Below are 20,610 nucleotides of genomic sequence, written 5' to 3' on the forward strand. Positions count from 1 at the left end.
TTGTGGCCTTACTATTGTTTCAACTATAAAAGGTTATAAAAGTAAGTGTTACAAAGCCAGCTGAGGTTGACTGCAGTGGCTACAAAGAGATTTGGGTCAAGCATTAGAAATAGTGTACGAAAAATATAAGTAGACTTTACTGATAGCTCCTCCATCACCTTCTGCTTCACACAGCAAGGTTAGGAACTAAAGGTATGGCTTGGGATTTGAAATAAATGACCCAAGTTTGAGCAAAACAAGGGGATGCATCTGGTAATACAGCATCAGCTGACCATGATTTTGACCATATAAATTATTAAAAACACATGTGACAAAATATGTAGGAATGAGGAGGACGATAGGAAATCCTGTTCATAATGCATGCAGTTTTATGATGATTTCTCATCACTTATCAGGGAAGAATCCCCTTCTTATCATTAAAAGGGGGCATTTGCCATCATCATGGGTAGTGCAGACTGAAATGTCAAAAGAATTTTCATCTATGATGCAGTATTTCACACAGTCACAGGATGGCACTCTGAGCATGCCATACCTCACATAGGTGATAAAGTGCATAATGTAGAAGGAAATACTGTGGCTATGATGTGTGTAGTGACTTACAAGGTGATGGAGCAGATTGAACAGGATGGAGAGAAAATTGTACTGGCATTCCTTATTCCCGATTTAGGGTTTAGTTTCCTTCACATTGTAGACAGTAAAGCTTAAAAAGGGGTTCTATTAATCTGTCCTGTCTGGGTCAATATTGAAAATGCATATGGCAAAGGAAATCACAGAGGAGAGAAATACAAATGTAAATGCAAACATTTTGAAGTTTTTTATCACTCCACTTTTTGTCCATTATTGGTTCCTGAGTACTAGGCACAGAGTTGGAAGATTCAGCCCAAGTACTGTTTATTCCTGGATCTTTGGGTTATGGGGGCTTCATGCTGCAATATTCCCTGACAAGTAGGTCAAGCATAATGTCATGACATTTGGAACTGAGCTGGCATTTCAGTTGTGATTCTGACATTCATAAGAACTTGATTTTTGGTGAATGTGTATAGGGTGCAGGTCTGAGACCCAGGTTCTGCTCCTGTTTTAATCTTGGCTCTCAACCAGGCAGCCAAGCCTTATTTGCAGAGTTAGGGGTGACTGGCATTAAATGGAAGAGAGCAGACTGGAGGATGGCTATCAGCTGAATGAAAGCACAGGTTACCCCTTTATAAGGCCTCATCGTATGACCCAGTGCTGCATGGGATTAAGTGTGGAGTGAGATCAAGGCCGCAGGCTGTTTGACAGCAACAGAAATGCAATGCAGAGAGGGACACTTAGATAAGCCTGGTTGGGAAATAGTCACAGAGGCATAATATAGGGATGAAGGGAGATAACTCAAAGTGTAAACCAGACCTTTGCTGTTAGGAGTTAAATTTAGTGATCTGGGAGTCAGGTTGAGGATTTAATGATCCAGCTAGCTTCTCATAGGGTACCATTAATGATGTCTGTGTGGCCATAAGCAGTATAAGGTCACAGCTCTGTGAGAATGGGAAGGAAAATTAGAATGGGAATTGTGTTACGGAAAGGAAGGAAATGTGTGAGGCATGTGCTGTGCTAATGCGAGTTAAATGGATGATGCCCAAATTTATGCTGAGAGTACTATAACCTACTCTGCCATACCATGTTTCATTGAGCAAACAATGGAGTACAGATCAATCATTCAAAAACATCTAGACTGAATGGCAGAAGAGCTGCTGCATTTGAGGGCAAGGATTCGTGCAATAGCTGAAGTCATAGAGGATTATGGTCATTATCCTTGTATCCAAGTCGCAAACCAGAGACTGAGTATCTTCCTGGATGGTGCCTTTCACATTCACTCAAATAATTAATTCAAAGGCAATTACTAGCTTCATGACAGAGAACAGGATTTCTATTGCTCCGTAACAGCTGCCCATTTGAGGTCACCCTTCAGAGATTTCAATGGGATCACAGTTGGGCTGTTATTGAACATTTAACAAACCATACCAGCTTTGGCTGACCTTATTTACCCAATCTAACTTTCTGTGCATGCAACCAAACACAAGATAACCTACAGAAACCCAGATGTGCCTTGTCCATCCTGACTGTCATCCACAGCTCCCTGGAGCATGTAACTGTTTAGCCTTTTGTTCAGAAACAAGCAAGACTGAAAAGCTTCAGGTGCTGTTAAGTGAGGCAATGGGAATGATGGTTGTGTATCTAGACTTGCAGTGTAACAATATTTTCAGGCTATATTAAAGTATTTGAACACCCACCCACAAATTCTTGAGAGTTCTGCTTTTTAAATTATAGCACCTAAATCTAGTTTGTTTTTGCCTCTAGCTCAGCTATAATCATCTTTGACAGGGTACAATAAAATGAGGGAGAAGCATTTTTGCAAATGTTTACACTTATTCAAGAGAATTTGAAATTAAAATTAAGTGTTATTCATTCCAATGCTAGGGCTACCCAGTCTCCTATACCCTTAAATGTCAAATTCCAGTTGACTTGGGAGGCTGAATTTAAGAAGTTACTACTCCCTCTAGCAGCAGTTAATGTGCCTAGTATCTCACTATGTCATCTTGCTACAAGTACCACTGTGCCATCAATGTTTGAACAGTTGTGGCTGTGGGAATTTAAGTTCATCAGGCTTTCAGCGTTTCAGGCAGCTGGAGGCTCCTGGCTGGTGTCTGCTTAGGCAGGCCTGTTAATAAAAAAATCATTTGCCAAGTGCCCTTCACTTGAGTGTAGCTGTGGGCAGGCTGAACATTGATTAGGACAGGTGGGCATTCACGTCAGTTGGCTAACTTGCCACTGTTGATCTTCAGAAGAGCCAAGTAGGTCTGGGTCTACAGTCTAGTAGGGGAGAGCTCCATGGGATGGATATCCATACTGGAGGAAAAGGTATAGGTATATGTGCAGAGAACATAGGGAAAAAAGCTATATATACTGAAACAAGTACTTGGGTTTTTTTTTTTTTTGCACTGTTTTTGTTTAAAAAAGAAGAAAGAAATAAAACAAGGTTTTGATTTGAGTGATTATATGGTTTTCAGGGACAATTAGTTAACGTGTCACTGCTGGCTTTCAGTGGTAGTGCAGAATAAAAGCTAATATGTTGTTCTCCTGGACCATGCAGTTGTCCTGCACCTGACAAGCTGGAGGGCTTGTGGAATAAAAGGAAGGATGGAGCTGAGGAAATAAGGAGAAGATGGTGGTTTGGGAAGCTCAGCAGATTCCGTGGAGTCATTGCAGGGGAAAACCTCAAAATTATAAAAGTGGCTTCAGAGAGCCTCTTTTCCACAAAATATTATTTTAATAATGCACAGCATCTTTTTCGGCAAGTGTTGATGCCCTGTCTCCTGTCTTAGTGTGTTGACCATATCTTAATAGAGACTTAAACTTCTGGTTCCAGCTCTGCTGAGTATGCCATACCTTTGCAAAAGAAGTGGTCCTCTCAAATTTCTATAGGGAGTCACAATATTGTTTGCTATAGCACAGGGGGCATGAATGGTCATATAATTTAAAACTCTGACATCCTTTATATTTCCCCGTAAAGAATGGGAAAACAAATGCTTACCTATTCAAGTAAAATCAAGAAAATTTGGGAAACTTGTGTGGTGGTCTAAAGAACAGAAACAGTGGTATTGCCATAACGTTGCAAGTCCTGGAATGATAAAGATGTATGGATGTTGCATTTATTTCTGCAGCTGTTGTGTAGACATTACTTTGGATTACCTGCTGTGAGGAGTAATTTTTCTAGCTGTTGTAATACAGAACTCGGCAGAGGATGACAAGGCTTCCTGTAAATCTGGGTAAATAGAATCATTGTATATTAAATAGGTGCTGACAAGAGCAGAGAAGCCTATGAGTATGGGCTTTCCTGATTAGCTTGGAAATACTCTGAAAATTACTTCGGAGTGGGGGAGATAGATGATGATTCTTGCTGATTTGTGTTTGCACCATTTAGGCTGTGTGAAAAAAGGACACTGAAGACAACTGGAAAAGTAAGCTGCCATCACCTGTCTAGCAGCAGATATTGCTGCTTCTAATAGGGTAGCTTCTCATGATCTAGTCCCAGGAGACATGAGACAACAGGTCTTCTATCTGGTTTCCTCTTATGTACTTTCTGTGTACTGCAAGAAGTAGTCAACCTTAATCGAGACGTGTTAGGTCTGCTGTTTGTTTCTTAACTGTCTCTGCTGGACAATTAAGTCTGAATGCTGGTGTCATAGTTTTAGCTGTACCGTCTCTTATGAAAATCTGTTGCTGACTTTAGAAATATCCATTTGTCAGAATAGAGTTTGTATGTCTTATGACTTTGGAATCTGGTAAGATGAACGCCTGCTCTTCTTGGGATCTGCTAACTCACTCATGTATATTCTGTAATAATTGAAAGCTAGAATGCGACACAGGTGTTCAGCGTGGGAGTATCACTGGGATTTTCAGAAGTGCCTAACTTATTCAGAAGCCATTTGGAAATTTTTGAAAATATGAAGCAGATACTGTATGAAATATAAGGCACGTATTCTTTTCTCCAAAGGCGGGGGGAGATCTGACGGAAGGTTGCTAATTGTACTTTGTCAGTGGAACTAGACTTACAGATGAGGACGGGTTCTCTGAATGACAAGCAAGAGGCACCTGGTGACACTTCTAAATAGATGTAAAAAGGTCATCCATATAAATATTTTGGCATTTGAATATTTACTGAGAAATGTTGAAGTTTCAACAGAAAAGTATGTTTTGTGATACTAGTCCTTTAGAGAAATCTTTAATCTATAATTTGATCACTGTTAACTTCAGTCTAAGAAAGTCAATGTTTAATATTGTATTGATTTGGTACTTTGTTTTTTTGTTAACTTCTTTGGCTTAAAATACAGCCACATCAATACATGCTAAGCTATAGTCGAAGTATAATGTGGAGAGGATGTTTTTTATCGAGACATGGAAACTCCATGTTCTGTAATCAAATCTTTTTATGGGAAGCATACAGTCTTGGATTTGGAATGACCTGAATGTTAGTACTTATTTTCACTCTGAGCTTTTTTTCAGGTTTTCAGGCTTAATCCCAACCTGTGGTGATATGTAGAAAGATAGGAGACATCTTTGTTTTTCAGACTGCTGAGAGACTGGGCAATAGGCCTATGAATTTATTTTCCTTCTCACGCTCTGTTTTTGCAGGGTCTAAATCACAAAACTGCTTGTGGAACAGCATTATCGGTGGGCTGACCGGCAACCTCAAGGAAAGGTCAAAGCCGACCATCATGAGTGACCCTAGACCTCCTGAAGAAATCTTAGCGGATGAACTACCACCAGTGGACAGTCCTGAGGCGTTGGTGAAAACATCTTTCAGGTCTGATGCATATGTGTTTACTTCGTTTATCCTTGAAAGGATATCTTTTTAAGATCAAGTTTGCAGTGTGGGTTTGGTGCAATAATCAATACTGAAGGATTCAGCAATGCTGCATATCTTTGTACTGAACAAGAGTGACAAAACAGGTCCATAAATAATACTGACTGGACTAGTGTAGTCTTTCACTTCTCAGTCCTCATTAGCCTTCTTAAAAGATTATGGACCAGACAGAGATACGTTCTGTAACTAGTCAAAATGGTCAACAAAGACAGCTCGTTATATGAAGATGTCTTTGAAGATTGTTATTGTGTCATTTGAGAGTGGTTTAGTGATCAAGACTTGCACTTTAGGTCAAACGATATGCTTTATTGATGCAAGGAAGAGCTAAACGTTCTTCTGTTGATGCAATGTCTTGAGAACTGTCTAGCATTAATTTTGTCAAAGAGAAGGATTCTGGCTGAGGGCTTGCAAGCAGGCAGTTGCTGCTGTTGTAAAGTGTGTGATCTATCTATTGCTGGGGTTTCCGCTCTTTTAGTTAATCATGAGGACAGGCAGTTGTAAGATGTTTTTTGGAGGCATGTGTTCTGAAAATAATTCTCTCAAAAAGAGGTAAAATAGGGAAGCTGTGTACATGCAGTGAATCTTTGACCAAACTGTGAAAATTGGTGTGCCCAGCAAAAGCAAAGTGAATGGCAGAATTTATTTTTCCAAGTGTTTTTATGAGCTTTTCTGTTGTTGTTGTTGAAAAACTATGCTCTGCTTTTCTTTTATATTAAATGCACATATGTGCAAGCATAAAATGTTTTTTGCTTTCAGTAAATTTCTCTGACTGCAGTGATTTTGATTATACTTCAGTCTGTCAAACTTATTTCAGTCTTCATATAATCATTACTTTGAATGTACTTATTTAAGTCATTATATTAGGTAGTAATTTCAGATATCATGTTTATGCTACTTGACATTTAAAAGCATATTACCAGAAAGTGAGTTTATGTCAGTCTATATAAATAAATCCTTTAATTCCATAGCATATTTTCATTTTTTAATATTTACATTGAAATGCTTCAGGACAAATATTTCAGAACCTGGATCCTCCTTTTATGATGACCTGTGGTATTTAATGGCTTTTAAACACTTTGTGTCTCTGATATTTAAAGTCTGTAATTTCAAGAGATCTAACTCTTTTTCAGCTTTCACTTCTCATAACAAATTCTGGGTAGCAGTAATCCTTACATTGCCATGGTCAAGATAATTTTGACCATTTTATATGACAAAATAATTTCACAGTGTTTCAAATGGCGTGATTTGATTATGTGTGTAGGGGTGACTCTCTGAAGAAGTGAGCTTGTATATAGCACAATAACGACTGATAAGTTGGAAAATGTAATTTAGCAAAATAGTTTTGCTAATGCAGTTTGAATGGCTTTATAAACATGACCAAACCTTTGTATTTCATCAGTACAGGAATTACTGTACCATGTGGCATTTTGGGGGTTTTTATAGATGAAAATCCACACAAATTGTTGTTACTAAATAAATTGTAACAATTGTTACAATTGTAATAAAGTTTTATAAAGAAAGGAACACCCAGTGCATTTAAGAGCTGTGCAGAGAGGAGTGGGAGATAAAGCAAGTACTTTGCAATTACTGTCTAAAGACACGAGCAAATAAAAACACTGTGGTGTTTATATTCATTTTGGGATCTTGTTGATATTATGGGGAAAACTGGGGCTTAGGAGACAGTAGCATCTTTTCTATGGTGGGTTGCATGTTTGATTCGTCAGGGTCTTCTGTGGGTAGCGATCTTCAAGTGCTTCCTTGACAGAGTTTGAGTGGTGTGTCTGAGTGCCAGTGGTTGCCTGCCAACCGTGGGCTTTCCTTGTTTCTTATTAACTAGACACCAGTGGAATATCTTGCTACTGTTGCCGTGTGGGGAATGAAATGAGCTTTACAAGTTGTCCAGTCTAGCATGTCTTGGTTAGGTACGTGGTGGCTGAATCTCAGGGTGTGGGCAGGGCAATGACGTGCTTATACAAAGTGATTTTACAGAGAGAACCACCAGGCCTTGCTTTTGAACGTGACCCTTACAAACCATAAAATGCAGCGACTTCCTTACTACTTCTGACTCACCGCTGTTAGAGCAGTGTATGGCAATACTATCCCTTTCATGCACAGTTAAAAAGAAAATGTCTCTCCGGTGTCAAATGAGTCACACTTCCTTGTGATTGCATATCTTTTTATGTGAATACATATAAGCAGCATGAAATCCCAGTTGCCACCTCTTGTATTAGATCTTGTTTTCTACTGTGTGGTACTTATTGTTCTGTAGCTTGGAAAATTGGGAAGGGAACTATATTTGATTTTGTTCAACATCTAGATATGAGCTTGAAATGCATTTAAACATAAAAGGAGGAATGTGATTATTTCAATCATTTCATACTTTTACTGCTGTAATAATACGTCTTTAAGATGTAAAGCAAAATCCGAATGAAACCAACCCCCTCTCTACCCCCCAAATAAATATAGTGCACAATCTCTCTATAATTAAAAAGTGTTCTCATTGTCTTGATTTTCTTACACATTTTTTTTTTACTATCTCTTTTCTGAAGATACCAGGAACAAGCACAAGATTGGTCTAAAGAAGGTTGAATACCTTTCTAAAGAGAGAATTGAGTTTGTAGTATCTTCTTGTTTGGAATGTTGGACTGAATGAGCAGTTATAAATAATTTTGTGTGTTGAATAGTTATACTACTGCGCTGCTTACAATATAGATTTTAAAATCCATTCTCACTGGCATTTAGTCTATTTATCTAGTAAAGGCGGGGAGGGCCCAATTTGAATTACACTTGAAAATACAGTGTGATATGGAGAATGGCAGATTATCACCTTGTGATGAGGGAAAAAAAAATAATTACACACATAGAAGTAATTAGCTTCTTGGCCCACACGCTGTGCAACAAATCTGATATATCCACTGTCTTTCTTCGCACAGATATGTAAGTTCAGAATTACAGGAGCTGCGATCACTTTCTGTTTTTAATAGCTGTGCATGTATCAGTATCTGTGCATGTTGGCAGTGGCTGTGGATTGATGCCCAGGAATATTAGGTGGTGGGCTATGGCCTTGTCAGGGCTGCGTGATCTGGATGTTGGCCGGAGATGTCAGTGGTTGCTGACACTGAAGCCTGTAACTCAGAAACTCTCTTTCTAGATCTGCTTTTTGATCTGCCAGGTCCCTGTAATGAGCAGTAGTGGTATTGGGAAGAATTAACAGTTGTAATTAATGAGCTTTTAAGGAGACTGTGTAATAACTTTACAGCCTGCTTTAGCTTCTGTGTGCTGCTCCCTGGCAGCACTACCCAAGCAGGCATTTTGATAATGCCAGGCTGGCACCCACCACCACCAGGTGGAGCAGAGAAATGAGACAGGTTTGGGTGCTGTTCTCCAAATACCACCTGGAAGTTTGTGGAAGCACTTTATGTTGGAGGATACGAGAGAAAGTGCTGCATTTGTCCCCAGACTGGCATGTGGAGTGAACTAAGTCACCAGGGCGGCACAGCTCCAGCTGAAAATTTGACGTGTCAAGACCTTATGATTTCTCCCAAACTCATTTAGTTTTGATGTACGGGAAAGAGGGAGTGTTATTTTGAGACCGGAGGCCTGGAACACACTACTGGGGTGTATGATTGTGGTGCTTACGGGATGTAATGGCTGTTCTGGATCTTGTGGCAAAAGAGATCCCATGGTACGAAGTGACTGGGACATCCAGGGTAGAATGAGGATGCTCATCTGAAACAAAATGTTCAGTGCAACCTCCCGTCCTGGTCCAGAGCCTGCATAACAACTAAAGTTGGTCTCCAACTGTGTAGTAGTCCAGCTGGCTCTGTCTAGCATGTGCAGGCTTGGGGTGGGAGGGTTTCCAAAGTGATAAATCAGGGCAGCAGGTAGCTGAACAGTCAGAAGATGAGGCAAAGACCCTCCATCCTGTACCAGACAAGCCTTACTGGATACCTATGTATGCTGAACTAGGAAGTGATATGTTTCGTCTGTTACCAAGGCAATGTTGCCCTGGGAGCCAGAAAGGCAGGTTCAGACTTCAAGGTCAGGGTGTTTTTAAGCTCTAGGCTTGCATGGGTTCTTAATTTCTGTCACCTTTCAAAAATACTTCCAGCTTTTAGCTCGAGGATGGTAACACCTCTGCTTTCCTTAATAGCTGCTTTTCCTGTGTCAGCTGCAAAGTTTCTTTGTCTTTCCAAGGACAGTTTGCTTTGCTTTCCTTATCTGCCTCTGTTCTGCTTTGGGAGTTTTAAATCACACTGGCAGCTAATCTTCTTTCTGGTTGGGTGTGGATGATGTAAACTCTTGCTCATGCCAACTATTGGCCACTTTGTCTACAGGATAGAGGTGATGTTGCAGTGCTCCAAGTGTGAAAACTTCAGTCACAGCACCATGTGTTGGGAGTCAGCCCACGAGCCTCAGTCATGTGGCTCAAGGTGGCGTCGACGGGAATAAGGGGTATGAGCCTTCCTTTCCCCCACCTTGCCTGAGTCACAGCAAGAACCCATCTCAGTCACATGGTGGAGAGGGACCTGCAGGACCACCCCTCCTTTACCACCTCTCACGTTTTGACACTGTCTGGGGGGCACCAAAGCTCAGCCGTAGCTCCCTAAGCTAGTGTGTGAGGTCTGAAAATCAGAGAGGGAGGTGGTGCTGAGCGGGAGAGCTGTGATCATGACTGCAGAACAGGAGTTGAGAGCTAGTCATGGGGTAGAATAAAGCCCTTCCCGCTGGGTCTCAGTATTTATTTATTGCCTTTTAAATTTGGTTTTTCTTCTTGTTTTTTAAAAAACACACACAAAATTGAGAGATGAATTTCTCTTGCCCTAACTTGTTAAAAAAAAAAAAAAGACTGTGTAAAGCTGGAAACTCATGAAAGGCGTTTCTTGTTTGTTTTTATACCCATCTGCAGCAGATCCAGGTCTCACTAAACATTAAAATGTAAGCGGTCTTTCTGACAGCCACCCTTCTCAACATCTTTCTCAATTTACTTGCATTGAACTTAAACTCATCTATGCTCTGTTCAAACCTGTTGCTTATTCCTGTTACTTATTGATACTCATTATGATGGATAAGAAGTTCAAAGTCTTCTGTTCATTAAGGAAATAGCTCTGACATAATTTGTTTCTCTTCTTTTAATTGTGCCTCCATTCTAGGTGCATGTTACGCTTTGTAAGAGCTAAGCACTCATTTCTTGGTAGATTGAGATTGATGAGTCAGACGGGGGAATGATCAGAGGAGAAAGATTTATACCAGTTACTGTTCAAAGGCTGCATTCTCTCTCTCTTTGTGTATATTCACATGGGTGCAGAGGAAGGTGTTTCTTCAGGTAGTTGAAAGAGAAATGAACTTCTCTTTTTTCTTTTTTTTTTTCCTATTTCTGATATCACAGTCGTCTTGTTCTTCTTAGGATAGATGTATTATTGATGACAAGCAAAGCCAGCGATTCTGTCCCTGTAAATATCAGACACATCAAAAGCCCCAAGTTGAGAAATTCGGATGAACAGTGGGTGTCCTAACAGAGCTGTGCCTCTGAAAGGCAGGGAAGAAATCCACTGCCAAATGGGAACGAGAGTTTGGGCTGAAGTCCTGCTTTGAGGACTGACCAATGCTTGTCCTTAACGACACTTCTCTGCCTCACGTACGTCACCTGAATCTTGTACCATAATAAACTCTGAGCATTTGTTTTGCAGCTGTGCAAGGCTTCCAGTTCTTTGTAAGCATACAGATCGCCCCCAGTCCTTGACATGGACTACGCTAGCCTCCACCACACACAGACGGCAGACATATTTTTAAATCCAGACGTGGTATACCTGTACAACCACATGAATCTTCGATGTCTGTGTGGTACTTGTGGGCACACAAGGCTGTTCCAAGGGCCGTGATTAATTGCTTGTCTTACTGAACTTGCTGGCCCAGTCCTCCTTGCAGGTTTACAGAAGAAACTGTGTATGGGCAGGGAGCTGTATATAGGAAAATACATGAATTTAAGGATAGTCTTTATCCTGATGAGGAAGTGTTTAATAATGCACTATTTAGTTACCTCCACCATGAGAGACTAATGACCTACATACTCATACCAGACTGGGATACCTTGAAATTCCCATTGACATAATTTTTAGCCTGATTTCCTAAGGAAAACTGGCTATCCTTTTCCTAAGGAAATTGCTGCATGTGTCTCAGTCAGCCATCCCATTAACTTCTTAAACATGGATTAAATTGATCAGTAGCTTAACAGAATGGTGGACATCTCAAAGGTACTTAGTTCCTACCTATTTTGTGAAAACTGATGGTAGGATAAAAAAGTGTCCCAGTGAAGAAGTGGATAGGAGAGAGAAAAGATGACTTTGGAGAGTTGCTGTCTGGCTGGCCAGCGCTAACATACTCTCTTGTTAATCAGCACACATGTAGCTGTGAACCAGGCACCAAGTGTGACCACGCAAGCAGGCAGGGCAATATTTGGAGGAGAAACCCAAGGAGAGCAGAGTGGCAGGAGACACAGCAGGTCGCAGAATGTATGGCAGTGGGGAAGGTAGGAAAGATGTAAAGCGCAAGTGCATAAGAAACCAGTCATAGCTTGTGCTGCAGCTTTGAGGACTATAATTGATGCTAATGAAAGGTATTATTGTCACTACTATTATGCTATAAATCATGCCGGTCACCCTGGTGGAGTGGACCACATATCTTACTCTGGTAGCCTAAGTGAATTATATACCATGGCTCCCTCCCCTCCTGCTGTGTGGTTACACCCAGGGTAGTCTTCCTTTGCACATGCAGAGGTCCAGGGTTTCCTGAGGTGAACTGATTCTCATGGAGTGTCACCGAATGGGCAGGAGCAGCTGGGCTTTCAGGCGAAATAGCACTAGAAAGGGTCTGGTGGCCACCTGGCCTATTCCTCCAGCCTGTGGTCTGCACTTGAGGGGCACTTGGGAGGAGGGGATGTGGGCTCTTACACAGACTGCCAGGACAATAAACCTGTTCATGTCCTACGGGCCGTAAGTTGCTCATCCTGCTATTAAATCAAGACTGTTACAGTATGTATTTCATTACCAATGAGAAAATGGGATAGTGGCTTTCTTACTTTTGGCAGTCAGAGAGAGTGTGATGAGCTGAGATAAAAGTCTTTGACTAATCAATTGCTGAAGCTTTATCTTGAGTTCTTTAATTTGCGTAAGCAAGAAACATTAAAAAGGCTCTCAAAGGAAATTCCTATATGGTTTAATCTGCTTTTAAATGGCTGGCTGATAACATACCACTTCACTTCATTGCTATACTGTGATGTTTTCCTAAAGGACGTGGTAAAACACCCTCCAGATCCAGTCCAGTCAGGGACAGATTTGGTTTGGTTTTGAGACCACAAAACCTGCAAGTAAGAGTTCAGGAATACTTTGAAGTGAATAACAACCATAGCAATCATGAAACTACCCAAAACAATCTTAAGGATGATGGATAAGAGCTTATTCTTCACTAATGCCCTGCATTTCTTCTTAATGTGAAGAGATTTGAAGGAGGAGGAAAAAGGGATACTTAGCTCCAGTTAATTTAGTGTTACAGTCAGATCTGGAGAGAAATCTGTGTCTGCCTTGGGAAAATACTAGCCATTTATGCATTGAAATACAAATTTTAGATTTTTTTTTTTTTTGTGAGACCCAAGAGAATCTACACTACATATTTACCTGGGATTCATTAGAAATTCCCATACCTGTTGCAAATGTCACCCACCCAATGGATCGAATTGTTGATTCCCACAAGAATGCTCTTGAAACCAAGCTATGGGTTTCTTGGAGTCACCTGTTTGCACCCCTTGCTCTGTGTATCTCTCTTTTAACTGTGTGGTTTCTGATGAAGGTTTTGTCCGGTTTGCCTCCCATGCAAAATGATTTTTGGTAAATGCTGTGTTTTGCTGGAAATTCGTTTGCCAGAAATTATCAGCGCAGCCTACCAGTGACTTTGCAGACATGTAGCACCGTCTAGGTAAGTAAAGCTGCTGCGAACTGTCAACACCCCTTACCCACGTAACTTACTAATGGCTGTTCTTTATCTGGTTTTTGCATGTTAAGCTGCCTGCTGGCAATTTCTAGAAACTATTTTATGTAATAGAAAGGTCTCATTTGGAAATTATCACACTATTCATCTGAGTACTCAGCACTTGCTGATGTCAGAGCCACGGTGTCTGTAGTTTGCAGATTGGGACATTTATTTTTAGTTCCAATAATTTTTGGATCTGATTCCAAAGTGTTCGCAGCAAGACTGCTAAAACTATCATGTGTTACTTGGTTTCCATCTGAACTTTATAAATTGATCTAAACTTCATAAATTGACTCAGGTTGTTTTGAAACCAGGCCTGTAGTCTAAATTTGCTGTCAGTGCTGCCCTTACTCTGGCAAAAAGCAATCTTGTAGCTCCTTTTGGTGGAAAGGCCTTCATTCTGAGGTGTGGAAATTGACCCAGGAATATGGGCTTTGGGTCCCCGTTTGTGCCCAGTGATTCCTTCTGTTATATATGTACCTTTGATCGGTCTCCTCTTTCGTGTGAGCACTTACATTTCCTTGTCGGAGCAAATTTACTCTCAGCTCAGCTGAAAAAGGACCAGAACTGAAGTTCTGTTTCTTTTAAGTAACAGCTACTGAAGAGCGGTTTATTGCAAAAAGGAAAACTATCAGAAGCTTATTTTCCTTCCTCCTAAATGACCTGTGCAAGCATCATTTAGATCAGTGTGGGCATCTGTAGTTGCAGTTTCTAAGATGAAGATAACATTTCTTTTCCCAGTACTTAGAACCTCAGGATTGATTTTTGTCATATAATTGTCACCAGTAGGATCTGCTTCGGAATCAAAAAGATACTTGTTATCCTACCGGCTTCTTGTAGCAGTTATAATTAAGTCTGCCCTAATTCCGAACAGTGTTATTCATAATAAAGTAATGCTCAGACTAATTCTGAAGATGAGGTGTTGAGAAAATTGGATTCCTCTTATGGCACTGTACCTCCTTTTCAGGGCGTCTTCACCTCCTCAGTTGTTTTAAAGTTGCTCATAACATAATTATCTGCAATGTCAGCAGTACTTGAGTAAGAGTACACAGTGTAGTAGTGTAAATACAGTGGGCCAAGTTTGGTGTAAATTGGCATAAAACTCAGTTGCTTCCATGGAGTCCTACTGATGTACTGCAGCTGAGTATGTGGTTTGATAGTTCAAAACAGTGCTTGTACGCTGAAATTTGCATATTTGTTGATTAATGTTATAAATCTGATAAACTTGGAAGTGTTTTGCTGAACCATGAGCAATGCTGTCAAATAATTTGTTAATCAAAGTGGCCTGGGCTAGATACAGCAAATTCCCATCTGAAGAATGCCGCTGGCTTTCACAAACACTCCATGAAACTTGCAGACTTTGAATCAGTACAGCTTTTAACTGTTTACCTTTATTCTCCACTGCTTTAATACTGTTTCTAATGTAGCCAAGGCACTCCCTGGGCATCTGAAGGATGGTGTTGGCAAGCTGTGACCCAAAACGTAAGTTTTCTTTGTGTTGCTTGGCCTTTACATATTTGCTCATTGCATTGGTTCTCAGAAAAAAAAAATAAGTACATATAGCACTTTTTCATTTTATAATTTATGATATAATATAAATAATTGTGTTATCCAGACTTATCAGCTGTTGTGCTAGCAAAACTGCCCTAATTTCTTACAAAAATTACTCATTGGTATCAACAGAATACAGGCTCCTTAGTTTCGTGCTGCAGCAGAATATCAGCCGTATGACTCTTTTTTTTTAAACTAATTTCATTGTTTTCTGAATTGAAGTGAGGTTAAGCTCAAATTTGTCATATTCAACACATCATTCTTTTTGAAGCAGTTGTACAATAATTAATGAAAAGTTTATAACAGCACAAATTGATTCAATATATTTTACAATGATTGATTCCCTGCCCCAGCATGGTTGTGCTATGGCTTATACAACTATGATTTATGCTGTTTGACATTAATGACCTGGATGATGGGGCACAGTGCACCCCCAGTAAGTTTGTGGATTAAAAAATCCCCCAGAACAGGGGGAGCGGTTGGTACACCAGATGGGTGCGCTGCTATCCAGGGGGACCTCCACAGGCTGGAGGATTGGGCTGACGGGAACCTCATGCAGTTCAACAAGGGGAAGTACAAAGTCCTGTGCCAGGGCGGGGAACAATCCCATGTACCAGTACATGCTGGGGGCTGACTGACTGGAGAGCAGCTTTGCTGAGAATCACCTTGGGGGCCTGGTGGACAGCAACTTAGACCATGACCTGGCAATGGGACAAGACTCTTCTCAGTAGTGCCCAGTGACAGGGTGAGAGGCAGAGGGCAAAAACTGAAATACAGGAAATACCATTCAAACACAAGGAAAAGCTTCTCTCTCTCTCTCTCTTTTTTTGTCTTTCTTCTTTTTTCCTTTTTTGTTTTGGTGAGGGTGGCCAGACACTGGCACAGGTTGGCTAGAGAGGTTGTGGAGTCTCCATCCTTGGAGATATTCAGAACATGACTGAACACATTCCTGGGCAACCTGCTGTACCTGAAACTGCTTTGAGCAAGGGGATTGGACTAGATGATCTCCAGAAGCCCCCTCTAGCCTCAGCATTTCTGTGATTCTGTGGTGGGAACAGTGAAGCTGAATTATCACCCTGTGAGTAAAATCCTGGTGTCTGATCTGCATTGCGGATCTGTTATCTGCATTGCAGATTTTTGTTGCATTGTCTGCACACATCTGCTGCACGGAACTCCCTCTGACATCAGTATGAAGTAGAGGTCTGCAGTGCAGATTCATGACTGGGATTTTTCTCTGGAGAGTTTCCCCATCTGTGTTTGAGATGAAACAGAATAACATCTTTTAACTTTTTTCCTATGTAAACTGAGTATTTTGTGAATTGAGTCTTCGATAGAGAAGTTTATTAAAATGCAAGCTTCATCTCCCAGTCATCAAAAGAAAGTGGCACTGAGTTCATAGCTCATATAGATGATAGGAAAGAAGAAACTCATGTAACGAGACACTAATAGAGATCCTCAAATGTAATTTAAATTTGTCTGAACGAGTTTCCTCTAAGAAAAGGGGGGAAAGTGCAAATGACAGAGGCAACTCCCATAAAGAATTGGTGAAAACTTTTTTTCCTCAGTTCATCATGAGTTGGGTGATGGTCTTAGTGAGATTATTTGTAGCCTTAGAAATGATTAGTTCATTTGCAGTGTCAGCCTAACACTTTGATCTGTCTTGAATCAAAGCCTGGTAACAGGGGTTACTGCTTGTTGCTTCTGCAGAAGCATTTCTGGGGGTCCTGCTGAGCTTTCCCTAGGTCTTGAAAAACATTGCTTAAATAATTATAATCACAGAGATACTGGACTCAGGTGTCATCTATTTTTAACCAGTACCCTCTCCTAGTGTTGATTTCAATAGAGAACTTGGCCTAAAATACTACGTGGGAAATTTTGTAATGTATTTCCTCTGGCACTGAGATAAGACAAAGTGATAGAAAAGCAAATAAGCGTATTCTGTCATTAACATTTCAGTTGCTGAATTTGTGTGTCTGTTGATTTGAAAATTTTGAAAATGTCAATATACTTTTTTTTTTTTTCTCTTGTCAAAGGTAAAGTCATGCTGGCTGGGCTGGGAATGTCCATGGGATCCCTGTTGTGTAGCATCTACTGGAGGACAGTGTCCATTTGTGTGGCACTTATTTTCCTGGGTTGACTACCATAAGCATTTCATTTTTGCTAGTGTCACTGATCAAGTCTATGATTTCTGCATGTTTTAGGGCTTTTGTCTGGCCCAGACTTGTAAGCAGTCAAGTCACAGGTTTTCATGTAGTCTTGAAGCCTGGTGGCAGTTATCTTATCATAAACATCCCTTTTTGGTTGGGATGACATCGTGACTGGTTACTGTGTGGCATCGTTGCATCTAGTTTTCTGGGTCACACTGGCTACAGCATCCTGCTGACCTGGCCGTGTAAATACAGTGTTTTGTGCTATGCCTTTCTCCAGGTGTACCTTGACTAGCGATGCTTCAGGTGGCTTGAATCCAGAAGATGCATCCAAACTACAGATGAGTACAGATTGGAAAGTGCATCAAAAGCCTGATATTTTCAAAGGATTACAGCTCGTTGAATGGAGGCTGGTGCCTTGCTGCAGCCTAGGCAGTGTGGACGTATGGCCAGCTTAGCCTGCAAAGTGGCTTTGACAAGATAGTCTCAATATAACCACTAGAGAGGTTGGAGAGGATTGCTGAGTTAATTTTATATACATTTCCTGAAATTTCTTCTTCTCAGCTTTACTCTTCTTGGTCATATATTCTTAAAATAAAACTCTTCTTTAGAGAAAAAATAAGAAATTCTGGCTGTAATTTGCACGCAGCATGAACTCTAAAGTGAAATAACCCAAATGTATATTTAGACACATGCAGGTAAATATCTCGTAGCTGAACTTTTTATAAAGGAACAGCTAATTGAAAGTAGTGTGTTAACACTGAGAGTAATGCTGTACTTGTTTCCCATTTCACAAAGTAGAAAATGTACATCAGTTAAAGAAAATTGCAGTGCAAGTCATTTTTATTTTGTTGTATTTCTGAGGAAGAAAACAAATATTGGAAATTTCTTAGATGATTTTGGAAATTTTTTCTATAGTGGATATTCTTTCAACTTCAAAATATTTTCATCAGGATATTGTGATGCCTCTAAAAATAATAACGTAGAAGATTAGCAACATTAGATAAACAATTGCCAATTAAATAGATCTCACTGTTATAACACAGTATGAAAATGCACACTGCAAAGCAGCATGAAGAAAATGCATAGGAAGATGGTAATGCATGATTTTCAGAATAATTTGCTTTGTGTTTTTTTCATCCCTGTTTAGTGGTTTGTCATAATCCTTACCAAACAGTAACGTATGGAAGCAGCTTTGCAAAGGACCTTCTTTACAATGGTCTCCTTGGGATACCTGGTTTGTGATGGCAGAAACGAGAATGCTGTGGAAAGGGAAGTAGGGAATGAGAGTACCAAGTACCTGCTTTTTTCAGTCTGAGAGGAGAAGAGGAAATTGTGGCTTGTCACAGATCTAAGCCTGCTTTCCTCTCCAGTGTCAGCTAGTGGACGTTTTGCTCCTTTCAGGGCAATATCGTAGGGTGACACCTAGGAACACACTGCTGCAACTCAGCCAGGTGGGAAGCCTGAAAACATACTGAGGGACAAAACTTAGGTGCTAGAAGAAGCATTAGAAACTAGCAGTGAAATTTGTCATGAACAGGTCCAGTGAGGAGACAGATAACTTGTGCTCAGCTCCAAGGAGATGCAAAAACCAGGGCTGAATATTAAGCTAAAAAGGAGAAAAAGGAGGGGGGAAAAAAAGCAGCATAGTTTGGAGGAAAGCACATGTTTTTCACTCCCATGTAGAATACAGGATCTTGGTTTCAAATGTTTTGTTGTTGTCATTACCGTTTTGCTACGAGTGTGTTCCTGCTGCTACCAGAGGATCACAATTAAAACTGCTGATGGTGTGAGGGTAGTGTCCATGGTAGGAGGCAGCGCATTGCCAATCTCTGCGTTGGCGTGCAGAGCCTCGCTCCTCACTGAGGGAGGTGAGCTGCCACGCTGCTCTGAGCAGGGAGGTGGGTGATTTTGACGCTCAAGGTCATGCCCCGCTCCTCTTTCATGTGCCACATGTGTGTGACTAGCTGATGAGTGTAGCTGCACATTATGTATATGCGACGGGAGATAAGAGGACTGTTTTGCCATGGCTCTACAAAAGCTGTGGACAAGAGGACCCAATGACAGAGGCGTGATAGCTCTGACAAGCCAGACCTCTATGCAGTGTCTAATTTTAGTGTTTATCTGACCAGTGGGTAGCTGGAAGTGTTGTCAAATGACAGATAAAACCCTGAAAAGATGCACTGTGACCATCCTTTTCTCACTAGTTGCAAGTAACCATGGGGATAGGGATCTAAGAGGTCTGTTCTTGTTTTCCTGTTGTTCAGTTCACGAGTGAAACCAGGAATACCTTTAAGTCACAGTCAAATGGACTCCAAGCCTGTAGATGAAGATAAATTCAGGGACAGAGATTCTGACCTTGTCTATCCACAAAAATAGTAGTGATTTAGAGATCAGTTTATTAACTTAGTACTTGCATCTGTTTAATTGAATTCAGTAAGCGATGTGTACAGCATTGCCTTTCTAGCACAGCTGTATGGGGGAAGATGTTACCATGCTAATCCAGGCACTCATGCAGCAGCAGGAAATCATGAATATGATGTCTGTTTTCTTCCTTCACTTCCTATAGACGAACACCTGAAGTAAGGCATAAGGGTATCTTTCTACAGCATCATTCTCTGTATTTCCTTTTCTTCAGCTTGTTTCAATTGTACTTTAATTTTGTGCAGAAGTGATGGCTTGCCCACGACACCTGACAGTTGTTCTCTCATTTGGCCCCTGTCACTGTAGGAGCAGGCTTACTGTGATTGCTTTGCTCACCACTTCAGGCTATCAACTAGCTTTTTTTGATCATTTATGTACTTGCGAATTTGCAGTTGTCATTCTTTCCATTTGCCCCAGCGCACGTATTCTCTCTCTCTTTCTCTCTCTCTCTTTTTAAAACTTCTGGCACAGGACACAGCCCTTCTATACTTTAAGTAATCTTCTCTGAACCCTTCCCAAAATTCATCATGGCTGTTATTCAAGAAAGCAAAGAAAGGGTCAGTGAACAACACTGAGGCAGAAGGCATTAAGTCCTGTCAGTTTTCTATATTTAATGGGTGGCATTTTTTTTGCTTCAGAATTGAATACCTGAACCTTTTCTCATTTCAGTTCTTGGCAATAGTTTTGCTGTAGCCCAAACAACCTGAATTTATTGTTCTCACACAAGAGAGGAGCCTCGTTGGTGGGAGAATTGTGTGGGTGGTGTAACACATTCAGCCTCCAGCTCACCTTCCTGTTATTCAGATGCCAGAATCTCTGATCAGTTGTGAAACACAAATACAGGCAACTTGCCTCTATACATTTTTGTGGCACTTGCAAGAAACCTACTGCTATGTATTACTCTCTCATATATTGCCAGCAGTATGAAATTGCTGCTGAGCTGATTCATCCTTCATCTACATCCTTGTGGTAAGTGAAGCCAGACAGGTAAAAAGTGAATTATTTGGCATGTGCTTGACTTAGAACACTGACTTTTTATGATGTTGGGAGTCAGATTCAGGG

The 20,610-nt window shown here is 40.7% G+C and overlaps 1 protein-coding gene across 3 annotated transcripts in view; it reads left to right on the forward strand.

Annotated features, from left to right (window-relative positions):
- PDE1C (phosphodiesterase 1C) overlaps positions 1-20,610 on the forward strand; it is a 346,739-nt gene that overhangs the window by 43,140 nt on the left and 282,989 nt on the right. For all 3 annotated transcript variants that reach the window (XM_075083627.1, XM_075083628.1, XM_075083631.1), the window contains exon 3: positions 5,170-5,341. In XM_075083627.1, the coding sequence (XP_074939728.1) occupies positions 5,170-5,341 (172 nt within the window). The remainder of the gene's footprint in view (positions 1-5,169; positions 5,342-20,610) is intronic.

Source organism: Phalacrocorax aristotelis, chromosome 2, assembly GCF_949628215.1.
Source record: "Phalacrocorax aristotelis chromosome 2, bGulAri2.1, whole genome shotgun sequence".
NCBI lineage: Eukaryota > Metazoa > Chordata > Aves > Suliformes > Phalacrocoracidae > Phalacrocorax > Phalacrocorax aristotelis.